The sequence below is a fragment of the Astyanax mexicanus genome, chromosome 14 (assembly GCF_023375975.1).
Source record: "Astyanax mexicanus isolate ESR-SI-001 chromosome 14, AstMex3_surface, whole genome shotgun sequence".
Taxonomy (NCBI): domain Eukaryota; kingdom Metazoa; phylum Chordata; class Actinopteri; order Characiformes; family Acestrorhamphidae; genus Astyanax; species Astyanax mexicanus.
Genome location: NC_064421.1, coordinates 9,179,883 through 9,196,995, shown reverse-complemented (window position 1 = coordinate 9,196,995; position 17,113 = coordinate 9,179,883). Strand labels below are relative to the sequence as shown.

Here is a 17,113-nt window from a genome sequence, read left to right as displayed (position 1 = left end):
ATGTATTAATCTACCCACCCACCAACCAACCAAACAGCGAGCCAACAACCCACCTACCAAATAACCATCCAAACAACAAATGAACTAATCTACCTTCTAAACAACCATTCAAAAAAAAAAAAAAAAACACACCTACCAAACAGTTGTCCAATCAACAAATAAATCAATCTACCTAATAAACTGACAGCAGACGTGGAGAAAAGAATTCAAGCCACAGAGATATGCTTTCGCAGGCTCCTTGGCATCTCCTACATAGACCACATAACAAATGTAGAAGTAAAAAACAGAATCCAGCAAGCAATCGGACCGTATGAAGACTTTCTGGCCACTATCAAAAAGCGAAAACTGAAGTGGTATGGCCATGTCACGTGATCCCAGGGACTCTCAAAGATAATACTTCAGGGCACAGTGCCTGGTGGAAGAAAGACAGGCAGACAGAAAAAACGCTGGGAGGACAACATCTAAGAATGGACGGGCCACAAGCTGAGCGTCACCATGCGAATGGACAAGGATAGAGAAATATGGAGAGAGGTGGTTGCAAGGTCTTCAGTGGTGCCCCAAACGGTCAAGCAGACTACGGGATAGAAGAAGAAGAAGACCTAATAAACAACAACCCACACAACCAAACAACCATTCAACATGCCAACCTACCCAACAACCAACCAACCATCCAGGTTGAGCTGCACAATGTCCTGTTTTAGCACAACATTCCCAATGTCCTGTTTTAGCACAACATTCAAAGGAATTATCAGAGAATGTGCAACATTCTGCTTGATATAAAAGTAAAATCCACACTGTTCATTTTTGTAATTTACACATTGCTGCAGAAAATATTGAGACCACTTCAAAATGATCAGTTTCTCTGATTTTACTATTTATAGGTATATGTTTGAGTAAAAAGTATTGTAGAAATGTATTCTATAACCTACTGACGTTTCTTTCAAATTCCAAATAAAATAGATAATCTATAAATTGTAAAATCAGGGAAGTGATCTTGTTTTTTGCCATATTTAAGAATTTGTTTTTTAATAGTGCTGTCATTCCTTTAAAAAAATAATTTAATTAATTAAATTTTACTTAATTACATTCACTATCACAGTATTTTTTTAATTGGGAATGAATCAATTGTATAGATTTAAAAGCTTCCTGTACTGAACATCAGTCAGTAACAGATGCTGTAAATTAAAATGCTGTAAAACTGTAGCTGTAATGTCTTACAACCCTACACCAATTTTTATAGATGCACTTGTATTCACCTAAAAAATGAGTCACCAGAGGTTATTTCCAGAACATTTTAGGCTACTCAAATATGTCTTCAAGTTATATGTCTTAACTACATTAAAATATATATTTTTTTACATTAAGGGTTGACATGTTGCTCTCTAACAATAAAATATACCATCCCTGCAGTCTTTTTCTGAATTCTGTGCATGTCTGTGTGTATATCTAAACTCCCCTTTTATTCCTCAATTCTGTGATTCTGACCTTGTTTTCTGCATTGTGGAAATCATAGGTCCATTCCAGTTATTAATACATTCATTTGCTCTACAGATTAAATTTGGTTGAATTGTACAGTGTAAAATACTTTGATGACGAATGTGTTTAAATTAGGTTAATTAACCACAGTGCATGTAATTAATTGGTTCATTTGTTTTTCCTCACCTGACCTCACTATTAAAAAACCTAAAAATCCAAAATGTGACAAAAAATAAAAATAAAAAATAAATTCTAATTCTTTTTAAAGGATTGCTGTATAGTCAAACACTATGGATCAAAGACAAACAAAGGTAAGTGTGACCAGGTATGTTATTCACCTTCTGAGTATCCAGCAAAAAACTGCAACTTCTGTTTTTCAGATCACTCATTACACAAACACCCAACAATCCACCCAATAATATATCAGAATCTCTTACATAATAACACAAAGTGTCGAGACGTCTGACAGGACGTTAAGTGCGTGAGTATTAGCGAGAGAAAGAATGTGTGTCAGACAGAAAGAAGAGTGATACACATTCTGATGCCACCTCACACGATCACAAATCTCTCGCAGTCTTGCCTGCTGCTGACCTACTTCTACAGCACAACAAATCCCACCGCACGCCATAAGGAAAAAAACAGAGAAACATCCCACAGATAACACAAACAGGCAGCAGATTTGGCCCCAAACATAAATAGCAGGGTAAATTTTGCAACAAAAAAAAAAATTACCAGCAAAATTAATTTACTAAAAACTGGTGTTGAATGCAAGTATAAACCTTCTAAACTACCCAAAACTAAACTACCCGACAACAAAAAAAAAACAACATATCAAAAAACCAACCACCAAACTTACCCAGCTACCTACCTAAATAAACAGACCATACAACTACCCAGCTAACAACCATCTACTTAACTAACCAGTTGATTACTCAACCAGCCACCGTGCCATACAACCACACAACTACCAAGCTAACAACTCAACCAACCAAACTAACCTATGAAATTACTAAAGTTAACTACAATACTCAACCAGCCAAACAACCACATCACCAACTATCTAAACAGCTAAACACTGAACCAACCCAACAAGTGATTAATTACATGGTTAACTAAATCAACCAACCACCCTACTAAACAAATATTCAACCAGCTACTCAAAAAACCCTCAACCAACTAACCAACCAATTTGTCAGCCAACGACCAAACCATTCAACCAAATTCCAGCTTACTACATAACCAACCAATGTACCAAGCAAGCAACCAACTACCCAATTAGCTAATATGAATATAATGGTTAAAAACACAGACCTGTTCATGTGAACAGACAAGAGAAAAACAGAAACCACATCATACTTCAGTGCATGATACCAAACACACACGTCACAAACCATTGCAGTGCCCATTAGCTTCAATAAGACATGGTAAAATACATGGGACACAATACATGTTCATGTCCTATTACTTTTAGCATGTCTGTGTGTGCTTGAGAAGAAAGAGAAACTAAAATGGGATAATGGGAATATTTTCCCTCAATTCTCAGTCACCTCCAGTTTCCACACAGTAGCTAAGATTGTGTAGCTGTTACTTCCTGACAGAGAAAAACATTCTCTGAACTGGAAATAGACTGATATCGAGTGACGGTTTAAAAGTGTACGTCTTGTTGAGGGAAGGCTTGGAGTATTTGTTTTCCTATCCTGACGGCTGGGTACAGGCTGTACTCAGATGAGGCTGAGCTGCAGTTTCTCCAGGGAGAGCAGGAGGGAGAATCGGAATGAAAAATGTCAATGCTGGGCAAGAAAATGAATAAAAAGGGGTGATAGAATTACCATAAACTTACAGCCTCATTCATTCCACATCTAGCTGAAAGCAGATCACATCCTGAAACAATTACTGACTCTCACAGTAATGATACACTACACCCATCAACAGTCGAAAAACTCAAGAGTAAAGCTCAGCCAATAATTTTAATGTGCCAGTCCAAAATTATAACAGCATATTTCAAAAAGCTTCCTCCAGCAGGAGGAACACAAGCTGAGAGCTGAATCTCACTGACTGATATTTAAATAGCCTGGCTGCTGTAAAAACACTAGACAAGCCAAAACATACAAACACAATGAAATATACCACACTTAAATATTCCTGACAGCCCCAACAAGAAGTGTGCTTGACTAAGCCATTTGGACAGCAGATCTGACAAAACAGTCCAGTAATTGGCTAATTACGCATTTCAGTGTTTAGTCAGAAAGAGAGCTGATTGGAAAAAGAGAAGACTAGAAGGTAAAGAAGGCAGAACTGCTGAGTGGCTTGGGTCTACCTTTAGAATAAGCCCAGCATTAGTGAGCACAGAGCACAGATACAGAGGATTAGTCAGGGTTGTGTTCCTATTATGTCATAATCCAACTTGCACTAATGAGATTTATCCAACTTGCACTAATGACATATAAAAACATTCAACTTCAGCTGCCATTCACATCAAAACTATTGATGTAAATAAATACTTAATAAAGAATACATATATATTTATACAACATTATCTCCAGTCACAACATTATGACCACCTCCTTGTTTCTACATGCATCGTCTCATTGTTGTATAAGCTACATTCAGCATATAGAAGCACTTTGTAGTTCTACAATTACAGACTGTAGTCCTGTATCTGCTTCTCTCCATACTTTATTACCCTCCTTTAAGCCTGTTCTCTAATGGTTAAGACACCATAGGACCACCATTCTCAGCACTGCAGTAACACTGGCATGGTGTTTGTGTGTTGGTATTGCTTGTTGTGCTGTGTGTAGGAGTGGATCAAACACTGCAGCAGTGCTGCTGAAGTTTTTAAACACTGTCCACATTATTAAAAACTTCTATCTATAGCTGCTCCAGCATCTATAGATGCTATTGACAGCTATTTAAGTCAAGCAGCGAGTGACACAATGAGGTGTTTAAAAACTCCAGCAACACTGCTGTCCACTCATGCTAGCAAAACACCACCACCATTCCAGTGTCACAGCAGTGCTGAAAATGGTTCACCACCCAAATAATAGCAGCTCTGTGGGGTCCTGAACATAAAGAACAGGGTAAAAGGGGGATAATGAATGCAGAGAAACAGATACAGGAATACAGTCTGTAATAATTGAACTACAGAGTCTCCTATATGCTAAGTGGAGCTGATAACTGTGGTTTTACATGAGCGAACAGATGTCTGTGATTATCAGCATCACAGTGGTAGTGAGCACCATCTATCTATCTACCCACCCAAATAGCGCATAGCTAATTGTGGTTTTGGGTGCTTCCATGGTACAGCTAATGAATATTTAAACTGGTAAAAATGACAAAGTCTGAACAAATAAATCTTAAAAGCAGTATGAACTTTTGGTAAGATTAGATCAGGAAAGTCAAAAGCAGTTCATAGAGTTCAGCTCAGTTTATGGCCAAGCGAGTTCTTACAGTTGCCAGATTTATTTACACTGTATTTTAGCTCTATTCCCCCCTTACTGTGCACAGAACGTTCCATATGCTTAGCTCTATTCCCCCCCTACTGTGCACAGAACGTTCCATATGCTCTTCCCTCGTCATAGTATTCTGTAAATAAATCTGGGAATGGCTTAAGAAAGCCTGACAGTGCAGCTGTGCTGTATAAAAGGTGCATTGAGCTTAGTGACATTGTCTAAGGGTTCATGCTTACCATATGTGTCTGGGACTGAGTGGCACCGTACATTGTGATGCCGTTGGTGGGTGGCGCTGGCTGGGGCGTATCTGGCAGTACGAAGCCTCTTCTGTCAATGAGACTGTGGAGAGAAACACAAAGATTGTGATGAAGAACAGCGAGAGATGCTGAACAAACTCCTGCATTCTGTCCCTGCTAATCCGAGGCTGAGGCTGACACCCACATCAACCTCCATCACGTCAGCACAGCCGGTCCTTTTACAGACAGACGCACACAGAAATAAATAAAAAAAAAAAGCCTGTGCTGATTAAAGACATTGCAGTAACAGGTAAAAACATCCTTGAAAAGACACTGAGGTGAGAGAAAAGCACTGTGGAGAGGGTAAATGAGCAACAGAAAGCCTGGTAATCCTTTCAGTCATCTACAAAGAGATGGTGAAGATCATCCAGCAGCTTGTTTGTAAGAAGCTCTGCCTGTGCAGCTCAGCAGTCGTTTGGTATAAACCAGTACAGAAACGAATTGAAATAAGAATGTGACTCAGTGTAACTCAGTCTTATACATATAAGGGTGCTTAAAAGTGTTCTTTGAGAGATAAGAAAGTAAGAATAGGGGTGTGACGAGATCTTGTGGCACGAGATCTCACGAGATTAAAACGTGACAATATTTCTCGTCAAGCTTAAACCTGCCTCCGGGAAAAATAAAAAAAAAGTTTAGTGTGGACTTTTTGAGAGGGATCTAGCAACCCAGTAGTGATAGCAGCGAGTGTGGTGGCTGAGCAGTGAGAGCAGCTCTCAACAGAAGAGGAAAATTTGGGCATTTGCATAGAAGATGCTTCTGCTACTTTTAAGTTGTATGTCTGGCTGCATTTTGTCTCCAGTGGAAACAACAAACAGTAACAGAGTGACCAACAAGACACAAACCATATGTAAATACTGTAAGTAAATCCTAAACATGACTGTTAGGCAGTTGTACTTATCCCTTAGCTCTGTACTGTATTAAAAAAAAAAATGTTCTGTCTCTGTTTGCACTTCAAGCATAGGCTTAATATGACTGGTTATGGTTATGCATAGTTTAATTACAAGAGATTTAGGAGAAAAAACACAAACCATAGGCTTTATTTGACCGGTTGTGGTTTGCACTTATTGTTTGCACTATATAAGACCTAGAAAAGTTTTATTTTTATTTTTTATTCTTATTTCTATTTCCTATAGAATCAATGTGTGAGAGAAACCAGTCTTTTAAGATTGCGTTATATGATTTTGTCAAATAAAACTAGTTTTAATTTTTTTCTTTAAAAATGTATTTTTAAATCTCGTCTCATCTCGTTCTCATGAACCCAGTATAGTGTCTCGTCACACCTCTAAGGAAGAATTAAGAAGTATGTTCTCCATCCAGTAACACTACATTTACATTTGCACATATATGGATGGGTAAGTACATATGTGAACATACATATGTGAACATAATACCAATCAAACGTTTGGACCCATCTTCTCATTCAATGTTTTTCTTTATTCAATTAATTTTTTAAATTGTAGATTAATATTAAAGACATGAAAACAATTAAGGGACATATATGGAATTACATGGTAAACAAAAAGTTTGTCCTCATTTATTATCTGACCTAAACCCAACTGAGATGGGTGATTTGGGATGAGCTGTCTATGCATGAACTGTATACATAGAGGTACAAGTATAAAAAGCACTTTATCTTACCATTAGTGTTATATGCATCTCTCTCTCTCTCTCTCTCTCTCTGTGTGTGTATGTATATATATATATATATATATATGTATATGTATATATATATATATATACATATACATATACATATACATATATATATATATATATATATATATATATATATATATGTATATATACACACATACATTTTTTTAAATAAACTTTTTATGCCTTTTTTCATACTTATATATTGGTCCTGCTCCTGTTCTTTTGGTGTATATGACCTATTGTGTTGTTTCAAGCTACTAGATGTCTAACTCTCCTTTATAAATACTTATTGTAAGGGTTCTTCAGCAAAAGGATTAGTCACACTTCTGTATCTCTATTACTTCTGTTGTTCTGTGGCACCACTGAAAGAACCTTTAGTAGATTTTTTTATTTCTTAATACCTTCAAACTCTTTAAAGCTCAATTCACTGTAGAAACTTGCTTGCTTGTATTTTACAAATACAGAGATCTGCGAAGGCGAACACTAGTAAGCAATACTGAAAGAATCAAGCTCTTCCATACACACACACACTGCACATCTTACAGAATGCTCTATTAACATGCACTTAAAAACTCTTCAGCTATTCATCTTTACGCTTGTTCTGCAGACTATATCTCATGCTGTTAATGACCTTTAACTGATGTGTGGCAGGAGCACACTCTGCAAGATCTCGGGGTGGTAAGAAAAAAGAGAAGTGGTGTGCTGGAGTGGAGATAACACTAGATAGCGGCTATCTAAGAACAAGCGTGTGATGATAACATGAGCAAAGGCACGTAAATTTACAGTGTGAGCTCGACCAAAAGAGGAAGGTACGGGTCCTAAATCACTCAGGTCAGACTCAGTGTACTGTCAGTTATGTTCCTCTCTATACAGTAATAACCCTGTATTATCCACTAATAAAATACAAGGTAATATAGATACACACAGTACACATACAGTAATAATTACTATTATACAGTGTATTGTGGGCAAGATATTACTGTATTTTTTTATATATACACACACACACACGTACATACATGTGTGTATGTGTATAGATACACATATTTTTTGAAAATGTAGTTAATAAATACAGCAATAGCTTCTAAATGTGGATAAATATACTGAAAATTAATGTATACACATGTATTCATTCACTTCATTCTTTTATTTTACAATACAAATAAAATAATTCTGTTGCATTCTCTTATATAATTACAATCCAGCAGACCTTTCCAGCTTCAACCTAAACCTACAAAACCAAGAACGGATAACCTTTGCACACAAATGCAAATGAAAACAGCTGAGGGAACCGTCTCGCCTGTCAGTCTGAGTCTAGATGAGCAAGACTGGCCTTTTTAAGTTTGCTGACTGAGCGAAGGGGAGAAAATGGCAAGTGTACTAATTTCAGAACAAATGAGATAAGCGGTCAGATACAGGAGGTTTCTCATTAAAGGAATGATGAAAGACCGTCATCTCGAGGCTTGGAGGGAAGAACAGGTCTTTTAACTCTGAAGATGTACCTGAAAGGGGCACTTGAATGTCAAACGTAAAAAAAAATACCTCATAATACCTTAGAGTACCTTAAAATCAAACTGTAATTCCTGTTATTTTATGTAGGCATTACACAAACTCACTAGTAAAAAAAAGCTCCAGTCAACACAATATATTTCTGCACCAGTGTTCGCAAAAGGCAAGCTCAGACTAGGCACACAGTGAAACAAACTGAGATCCACACTACAACACTAGAGCCCTTCTCTCTATTATTCACTCCCTTTAAATTAAGCTAAGCTTACTAAACTAAACTAAACTGGAGCTTTAGTTATTTAATTTTATTTATTAATCAATAAATGTTTTATTTCTTCACAAATTCAATTTAAATCTATTACTGAACTATTGGTGGTTGATATGTTTTTAGCTATTTATGCCAGTATTGATCATCACACTTATCATTTGTGGCCTAAACTCAATCACACAGCATGCATATTTTAAACTTCAGGGGACAGTTGTTACTCTGCAGTTATAGTCCTGCAGAAACAAAGTCTACATTAAAAACTTGTTAACACCTGTAACTCACCTGGGCGGTAGAGGACCACAGAGCGCTGCACAGCAGTTTGTGAATATGTTTCCATAACTGTAAGGGTTGTAATTTTCTTTCCCTCTTTTAGTAGACCATGATCCTTTTATCTAAAGACAGGAAATACAAATGTAACACCGATGAAAAGGACATGCTAAAAAAAGACAAAAACAAGACATTAAATATCATAAGATTACACAAACAAAAACAAACATTTTAAACTGGAATTCATATATCCAATTTTCTGTTAAAAAAATAAATAATATATATATATATATATATATATATATATATATATATATATATATATATATATATATATATATATATATAAATAATAGACTGCATACTTTACACTTCACCTGTGTGCTACACATGTGTTACTGTTCACTTCATTTAACATGTTCCAAAAAAGGTACATGGTGTGTATGCAAATGGACTAGAGAATCTGTGTGTGATAGCAGTAGGTGAAAACTGTGATTAATATTATTTATTATTTATAAACTTGTTTTCTTTGCATTATTTGAGGTCTGAAAGCTTTGCATCTTTTGTTATTTCAGCCATTTCTTATTTTCTACAAATAAACGCTCCAAATTACAATTTTTTTTTGGAATTTGGATGAAATGTCTGTAGTTTATAGAATAAAACAACAATGTTCATTTTACTCAAACATTTACCTATAAATAGCAAAATCAGAGAAACTGAAGTGGTCTCTGGTTTGCCCCTTTTTTAAGAATAATAAACCTTATGCATTGTTCTGTGAATACATTAAATATTACAATTTTTACATGTTTAGCAACATAAGACACAGAAGTGACACGCTTTACTTACATCTTCATTTGTGGTCTGATTGGATCCTATTAGGTAGGTGTGGAAACCGGAGAGTCCCACTATCGACCACACAGAGAAAAAACACACCACGACCTCCAGCACAGTAAACAAGGGTCAAGGAGAAAACACCCCACAACACAAAGGTCAGAAATCAGCTTAACCCTAGAAATCTGCACTATGCTCCAATTATCACAGTACACACACACACACACACACACAAGCACAGCATTAAAGGGACAGAGTGGACATGTGTACACAGGCTGATAATCCCATGACTAACACATCGACCTGTGAAGCAGCCAGAGGCAGATTTCTCACCACTTTGTGCCGCACTTAATGTGCTGAAAGCACGGCCAGCAGTAGCTGACAGGGAGTTCCTCATCCACGAGTGCTGACAAGCTAAAACCTCCTTTTAAAAGATAAACCACAAGACAGACACTACCAGGACTATCCCTGCAAACCAGTGTGTTTCTTTAATCAAACATTTTAGCTAAAAGATCCTAAACTACTTATACTTAGTAGGATTCCTTACATTCCCTCCTTATACCAAAGGTTCCTTAATGTCTCTATTTTCTTTTGATCTTATATTATAAATTAATTCAGAAGTCATACTCAATGTCCTTGGCATTGTGGTCTATAGGCTCCTATTTAAAGATAATATATTGGTAAAACCAACAGAAGTAGTTCCTCTGTGTTCATACTGCAGAGAACCTCACATTCACTTGGTCCTTCAACACCAGCTCCATTACCAAGAATGCCCAGCAGAGCCTCAACTACATTTTTCACCTCCCATCTTCACTATGTTCTACAGAGGGACCGTGGAGAGAATCTTAAGAACTGGCATTACTGTCTTATTTGGGAACCTAAACCAGATCGCAATACCTAAACAGCAGATCATGAGGACCACTGAGAAGATCATCTGAGTCTCTCTCCCCTCCATCACAGACTTCTACACCACACGCTGCATCCGCAAAGACACCAGCATTGTAGATGACCGCCTACCCATCCCTCACACACGTCTCTTCACATTGATACCATGCAAGCAGAAGATAAGAGCATCTGAGCCTCCACTACCAGACTCTTCAAAAGCTTCTTCCACCAGGCAGTCAGACTCCTCAACACACAGAGCCTCCACTACCAGACTCTGCAACAGCTTCATACACCAGGCAGTCAGACTCCATTCAATCAGATTTAAAAAGGATATTGTGGCAGAAGCCTCATTATTTTTAATGATGTTTATGCAATACATACCTGGCAACATAGCACCCACTTTTCTATAGCTGCAGACAAGTAAGAGTGCCCATGCTGAACACCTGTCCACTGCCAGTACCTTAAAGCAATGCAAGGTCACTACCTGATCTCTTGGAAGGTAACATACTCAAGTGTTGTGTTTTTCTTCACATATTAGGCAGATGGCCTTTGCAGTATGATCTTTATAGTAAACATAATTGAGATGATCCATTCAATACAAGAGCAGTTTAAGTGATTCAACACCTCTCTCTCAGCCTCTACAGAACTCAAGGACTCAATCTGACCATTATTCCATCCATCACAAAAGTAGAGATTGAAGCGATGCTATCCTGATGACCTTCTTTCTTCTGAAAGGCGGCTGCAGCGCTGGCTGTTATCTGCCAGGTGACAATGCTTCCTCTGCTCAGCACAGAGCCCTTATCTGTCTCGCTGTGGCATTTACAGCAGAAACACAGAGTGCCCTCATGCAGGGCATTTTAAATGACCCACCTCTCGGGCCCTCTCAGGTTTGTGTGACCTGTAGCAACACCAAATAGGAAAGGGTCATCAGTGAGATCTGACCAGCACAGCTCTATAATATAGCCACACTTTCTGTTTCTGATATTTTTATGCACCTTTTAATCCACAAATAGCTGAAAATAGCTCTCAGACCAACATCACCCACTGAAGTCTTTGATCCTCAGCATGACGGGAATTATAAAAAATGAAGATTTAAACTATTTGCATATAATCCTAAGAATGATCATTGTGCCCTGCTGACAAAAGGAGGTTAGGGAGCTGCACCTAGCCTGCTGGTTAAGCCGCACACGGGGCACGACTCAGCAGAGACGGTGGCTCTCAGCAGACCGAGAGAGATAGAGAGAGACTGAAAGAAAGAGAGAGAAAGAGAGAGAGAGAGAGAGAGAGAGAGAGAAAGAGAGGGAGGGAGAGACTGCTCTCTCTGAGATAAGATGAGGCTGCAGCTGCTGGCATCGTTGGCTGTTCAGACACTCTTCAAATATCTAGATATAAAAAGGTTATTTGGAGAGATTCCATATAATAACCTGTTTTATAAAATGAAAAGTGAAACCCCTTTAGATGTCTACTGTTATGACTGTTTTGCTCCATGTGTAATCACACTATAACATAATGATACAGTTAACTGCATAATTCACACTTGATTTGCAGTTTGTATAGCTCTGTAATTTGGATTTCTTTTCTCATTTGTTGCCTTTTTAATGGCAAAACTGTCCAAAAAGGTCCAAAAACTACAAGTTGCAATACATTAAATATCTGTTTTCTATTGTACAGAGCATCTATGATGGACAACTGAAGTACAAAGAAAATATGTTTCAGTACGTTTTAAAATGTACTATTATATACGCTTTTCATATGCATAAAAAATGGGTAAAAAAAGTTTATTTTTCCTATGATCAAATTAACACATTATTCCCATTCTTAAATCCTTACACTGGATACCAGTCAGATTAGTTTTTTTTGTTGTGCCATGTCAGCAAAATGTTGGCTATTTTATTGCATTGACAATGTTCATGACTTGAGCATCACAGACTTAAATCAGTGTCTTTATTTGAAGGACTTCCAGAAAATCAAGTATTTTAGCTGTTGGAATTTTCAAACAGTTCTTTCGTATTTGTAACCCTATAAAAGTTATTTCTGGTGGTTAAAAGTGCAGGGCAGTCTACTAAGATCTGTTTAATAATTTGAGGAGTATCACAGAATCAGTTACAGATTAGAATAGAAAAAAATAGATTGTATGGTACTATTACTGGTCTATAAATCTTTCAATTGCTTAGGACCAGTATATCTATCTCATATGATTAGTCCTACCTAATGAATTGACTAAACATGGGAAGCGTTTAGCTACTCTGTTGCTGTTAAATGGAAGAGAATCAGTGCTTGAAACTTCTAAATCTAGACTGAAATTGTCCCTGTTTGATCAGGCTTTCAGCTCAATTTAAAATATTGTTGTTATTATTATTTGACTTGCTAATTTACCTGTACCTCTCGAGTGTCTATCCTGAGCAAAGTCATGTACATTACAGGCAAGTAACTCCCGGCAGAATCACAGGCTGTGATCTGCTCTTCGAGAAAGTAAACCTCACACTTGGTGTCAAAAGTGGGTCAGAACTAGATCCAGGTAAACCGTTCAGATGATTTGACTTGCTTATTTACCTGTATTTCTCAATCTCATATATCCTGCAAGAAGTATATCCTGTGCATTACAGGAAAGTAACTGTCAGTGGCATCACAGGCTGTGTGTCGCCCGCACAGTCAGTATTTTCATTTGTTTAATTTTCTTGCCTTTTAATAATACATTTATTTTAAACAATTATTTATTATAGTTTATTGTTTAATGATTTCTAAAGACATATTATTTTTTTCATATCTATTTTGGCTTTTATTTCTTTCTATTCTATCTCTGTTTTTGGGAAGCACTTTGAATTTACCACTGTGTATGAAAGGTGCTAATCAAATAACTTGTGTCTACAGTGCATCTGCCCATTCAATCTACAGCATTTGATTCTAACACATTCACACTTATTATAAGGACCGTTTCAGTCTAGACTGCTTTCTAATAAGGCAAAGTTTAAGACACCCAATAAAGTTGGTTTCATACTTACTTTGCTTGTACCTTATTATAGCATTGAAATAAAATGACACTTACAGTCTCTGCAGATAAAATCATCATATTCATCAGGAGCAGAGTATATTCAAGCATTCACTTGGCAGCATGGACTCTTTTGTGCACATCTTGCACCTGTTTCTACATCAGTTTTCTATAAATACAGTCATCATTCTGCTGCTATAAAAGGATATCTGGCAGGACTGTCTTTGAGTGCGGTGAGGAAGCCTTTTTTATGAGATTCTGTGGAGAAAGAACAGACAGAATTCAGGTTAAATCCAAGGCAAATACAGCTCTGTTAATGGGATGTGACTGACTTCATATTATGTAAGAATGCATAATAAACTCAAACTCATTCAAATCTACTGTGTTTCCTTCACAGTTCCACCCACATGCTGAGTTCCTCCTCTGCAGAAGGACTAGATTAAAATGAGTGGAGCACCATTCACAGGGGCCAAGTGCTCTGGGACGATGAGGAGAGGCACAGAGGGATCAGACCTGCTGTAATAAGCTATGATTTAGCTGTGGAAAGTCAGGGCGCAGGTGCTTAACTGTGGCACGGGGCCAGGAAGCCCAGCACGGGAGACATTACAGCAGTGCCTAATCACCTGATCCTCCATCAGACCTCTGTCTCTTCGCTGTAATCGATCTCTTAAGAGCTGGTTGTAAAGCGTGCGGCACAAGGAAGCTGTAAAATCCTCTCAAAAGCAGCGCTTTGGCCGTCACCAGAGACGACACTGCTATTTCAGCCACATGCACAGAGGTCCCATCAACACTGAAGCACAACTAGCAGGCTTTATTCATCCGCCTCTGTGAGCCATGCAGAGCAATGAAACCAAAACAAATGCGCAGATTAGCCTGGCTAGGGAACATTTAGCTTTGTGTGTGTATCAGTGGTGCTATGGGTGCTTATTAGTGCCCCAGTGAAGCTCTAAAACAGCTGAACGCTGATGCCTGATGCAGTCTGAATCGAGTCATAATTGTTGGAAAGAGAAAAGAATGAAAGCACTCTGGTTTTATTGATTTCCATTCCTGCCCTCATCTTTTACGCTCCTGACATGCTTTCATAAGGAACCTCAGGGCAACCTAGAGATGTTTGGATGGGTTATTGTACCCAAGATTACCAGCCGGTCAGAGGTGGTAAACAGGGAGTGAAGTTCAACATCATGATCCAAGTGGAAAATGCACATAAACACACAGAGCAGAGTGTAATCTGTGTTCAGCTGATTTACTGCGCTCAGGAAAAGGACAGACTATTACAGAGCCCTTATCACAGTCAGCTGAATTTTCTGCATGCTTTATTTTAAATTGTGGCATGACTCTTCCCCAAGTCACATATAGAAGCAAAGTGGCAAGAACAGCCCTTTTTTTTTTTTTTTTGGTCAAGGTCAGGGGTGTCCAAACTTTTTTTGTTGGGGCCAGAAGGAGAAATATATTTGAGGTCACGGGCAACACTCTGTAATAAAAAAATAATGAAATATACCACTATAAATAATACTTTTTTCCTGATTACTTTCATTTACACATCATTTTACTTGACTTACTATCTTTATCTATCTTTGACAGTGTTGTGTAAACTAAGATTCTTCAAATTGATGTTTTATTTCATGATGTCTTTTAATATTAAACTCTTGTCCGTTTTTCTGCGCTACAACTGAGCACTCTCTCCGCTTTTAGACTCTTTGGACCGTTTTTCTGCGCTTCAACTTCACTCTCGCCGCTTTTAGACTCTTTGGCCTGTTCCTGACACCTAGCGTTCAAACTTTGAATCTCACATTATGAAAACCTGCTTAACAGCGGGCCAACTTTCATTCCCCTGGTCAAGGTCAAAACATATATATTGGCTAACTTACGTTCTACTTTTTAAATAACATTAAATTTATGTTAAATGTTTCAGGCTCTAATAAGACAGAAAGGGATATCCAATGAAAATTTGAAATTTCCAATCAAATCGGTATACACACTAACGCATATGGAGAAATCATATCAAGATATGGGCTGTTTACATGGTAAATCAGACAGACGCCAGGTCTAATGCACTATGTTATGACTGGGCGGTTTATTTGAATTAATTTGATTAATTGAATCACTGTTTTAATGTTCACTGATTTTCAAAATGGGATAATCGAGATTGAACATATTTACATATAGAAGCTGCAGACAGAATCTTAGAAAATAGGCTTGTGCTTTTGTCAGAAACCTGTAAATAACTTGTATATATGGCAGCGATTTTCATATTTTACACTTTTCTTTAACTAAAATACAGGAAGGTTATGTTTGCACCGTGTTTAATATAAAAGCTGCATGTAAGGTTGAAGGTGGATGCTTACCTCATCAAAAAAAGGAAATACAATTTGTTATAATAAATTGAAAAAGAAAGAATAGTTTGTGTTTCACTTTAAATAGTCTGTTTAGAAATAAAAAAAATGAAGGAACTTAAATTATAAATCAGAAATCACTCATATATTTGAGAAATTTCAAGATTATTCTTTTTTCAATATCACTCAGCCCTAGACTATGCAATAACTAACTGATGCAACTGCTGTGCTTATATAGTCCACAGTATAGAAGTACAATTATGTTTGCATTATAGTTTCTTATATAAAGAAACACAGTGTCCTTCACAGTCTCTGAATTACAGGACGGAGCCCAATTATTAACATTGATATTATAACATTGATAACTATATTAAAAGAGTATTTTTAAATATGGGACAATGGCAGAAAATTATTATGGGACACTTTCATTAGCGGTGTCCCATATCGTATTGTACACAATAATATTGCCAACATATTTTAATAAAGTTAGGGCAAAAATACCCTGAAATATTGTGATATTATTTAAGTGCCATAAGGGTACACCTTTTAGGCTGTTTGTAGCAAAAAATAAAAATGCACACTGTTCTAATTTCCCATTAAAAATATCTACTAGAGACAGATTATATTTGCCCACTATCATTTATTTTACTTTAATCCTGGATATATGGAGTGCATTATTAATTTCATGACATGTTGGATCGATCAATAACTTCTGTTACAATCTGAGTAAAATCTAAATTTGTTGTGTGCCATATTGTATGTAACAATCTGATCTAAATAAAATGTAATAATATTTTCGTTGTGCAGTAGTGCATTCTAAAATCTATATATTTTTTATTTAATGTTTGGCCATTTAACAAGAATATGGTTAGCGCAAAAATATCCTGAAATATCGTGATATTAGGGCTGGGCGATATGGAAAAAAATCTTATTACGATATAGTTTTTCATATCAGCCGATATCGATATGTATCACGATATAAATCAAATCACTTTCTGTTACACTTAAAGGTTTCTATTTTTACTCAGAAGTGACAGAATAAGGGAGTTATGGACAAAATCACTAGCAGGCTCAGAGCCTTGTGGACAGACACTAGGATGTTAACATCTTGCCAGGTGGGTACAGCTTTTAAATTAATTTTAAAAAGGGGACAAATA

The 17,113-nt window shown here is 37.0% G+C and overlaps 1 protein-coding gene across 2 annotated transcripts in view; it reads right to left on the bottom strand.

Annotated features, from left to right (window-relative positions):
• Nucleotides 1–17,113, bottom strand: part of LOC103028758 (zinc finger DHHC-type palmitoyltransferase 14) — a 67,923-nt gene that overhangs the window by 5,504 nt on the left and 45,306 nt on the right. For both annotated transcript variants that reach the window (XM_007248453.4, XM_007248454.4), the window contains exons 6-9: nucleotides 13,833–13,881; nucleotides 9,765–9,867; nucleotides 8,934–9,043; nucleotides 5,162–5,264 (exon numbers count right to left, since the gene is read on the bottom strand). In XM_007248453.4, the coding sequence (XP_007248515.3) occupies nucleotides 5,162–5,264; nucleotides 8,934–9,043; nucleotides 9,765–9,867; nucleotides 13,833–13,881 (365 nt within the window). The remainder of the gene's footprint in view (nucleotides 1–5,161; nucleotides 5,265–8,933; nucleotides 9,044–9,764; nucleotides 9,868–13,832; nucleotides 13,882–17,113) is intronic.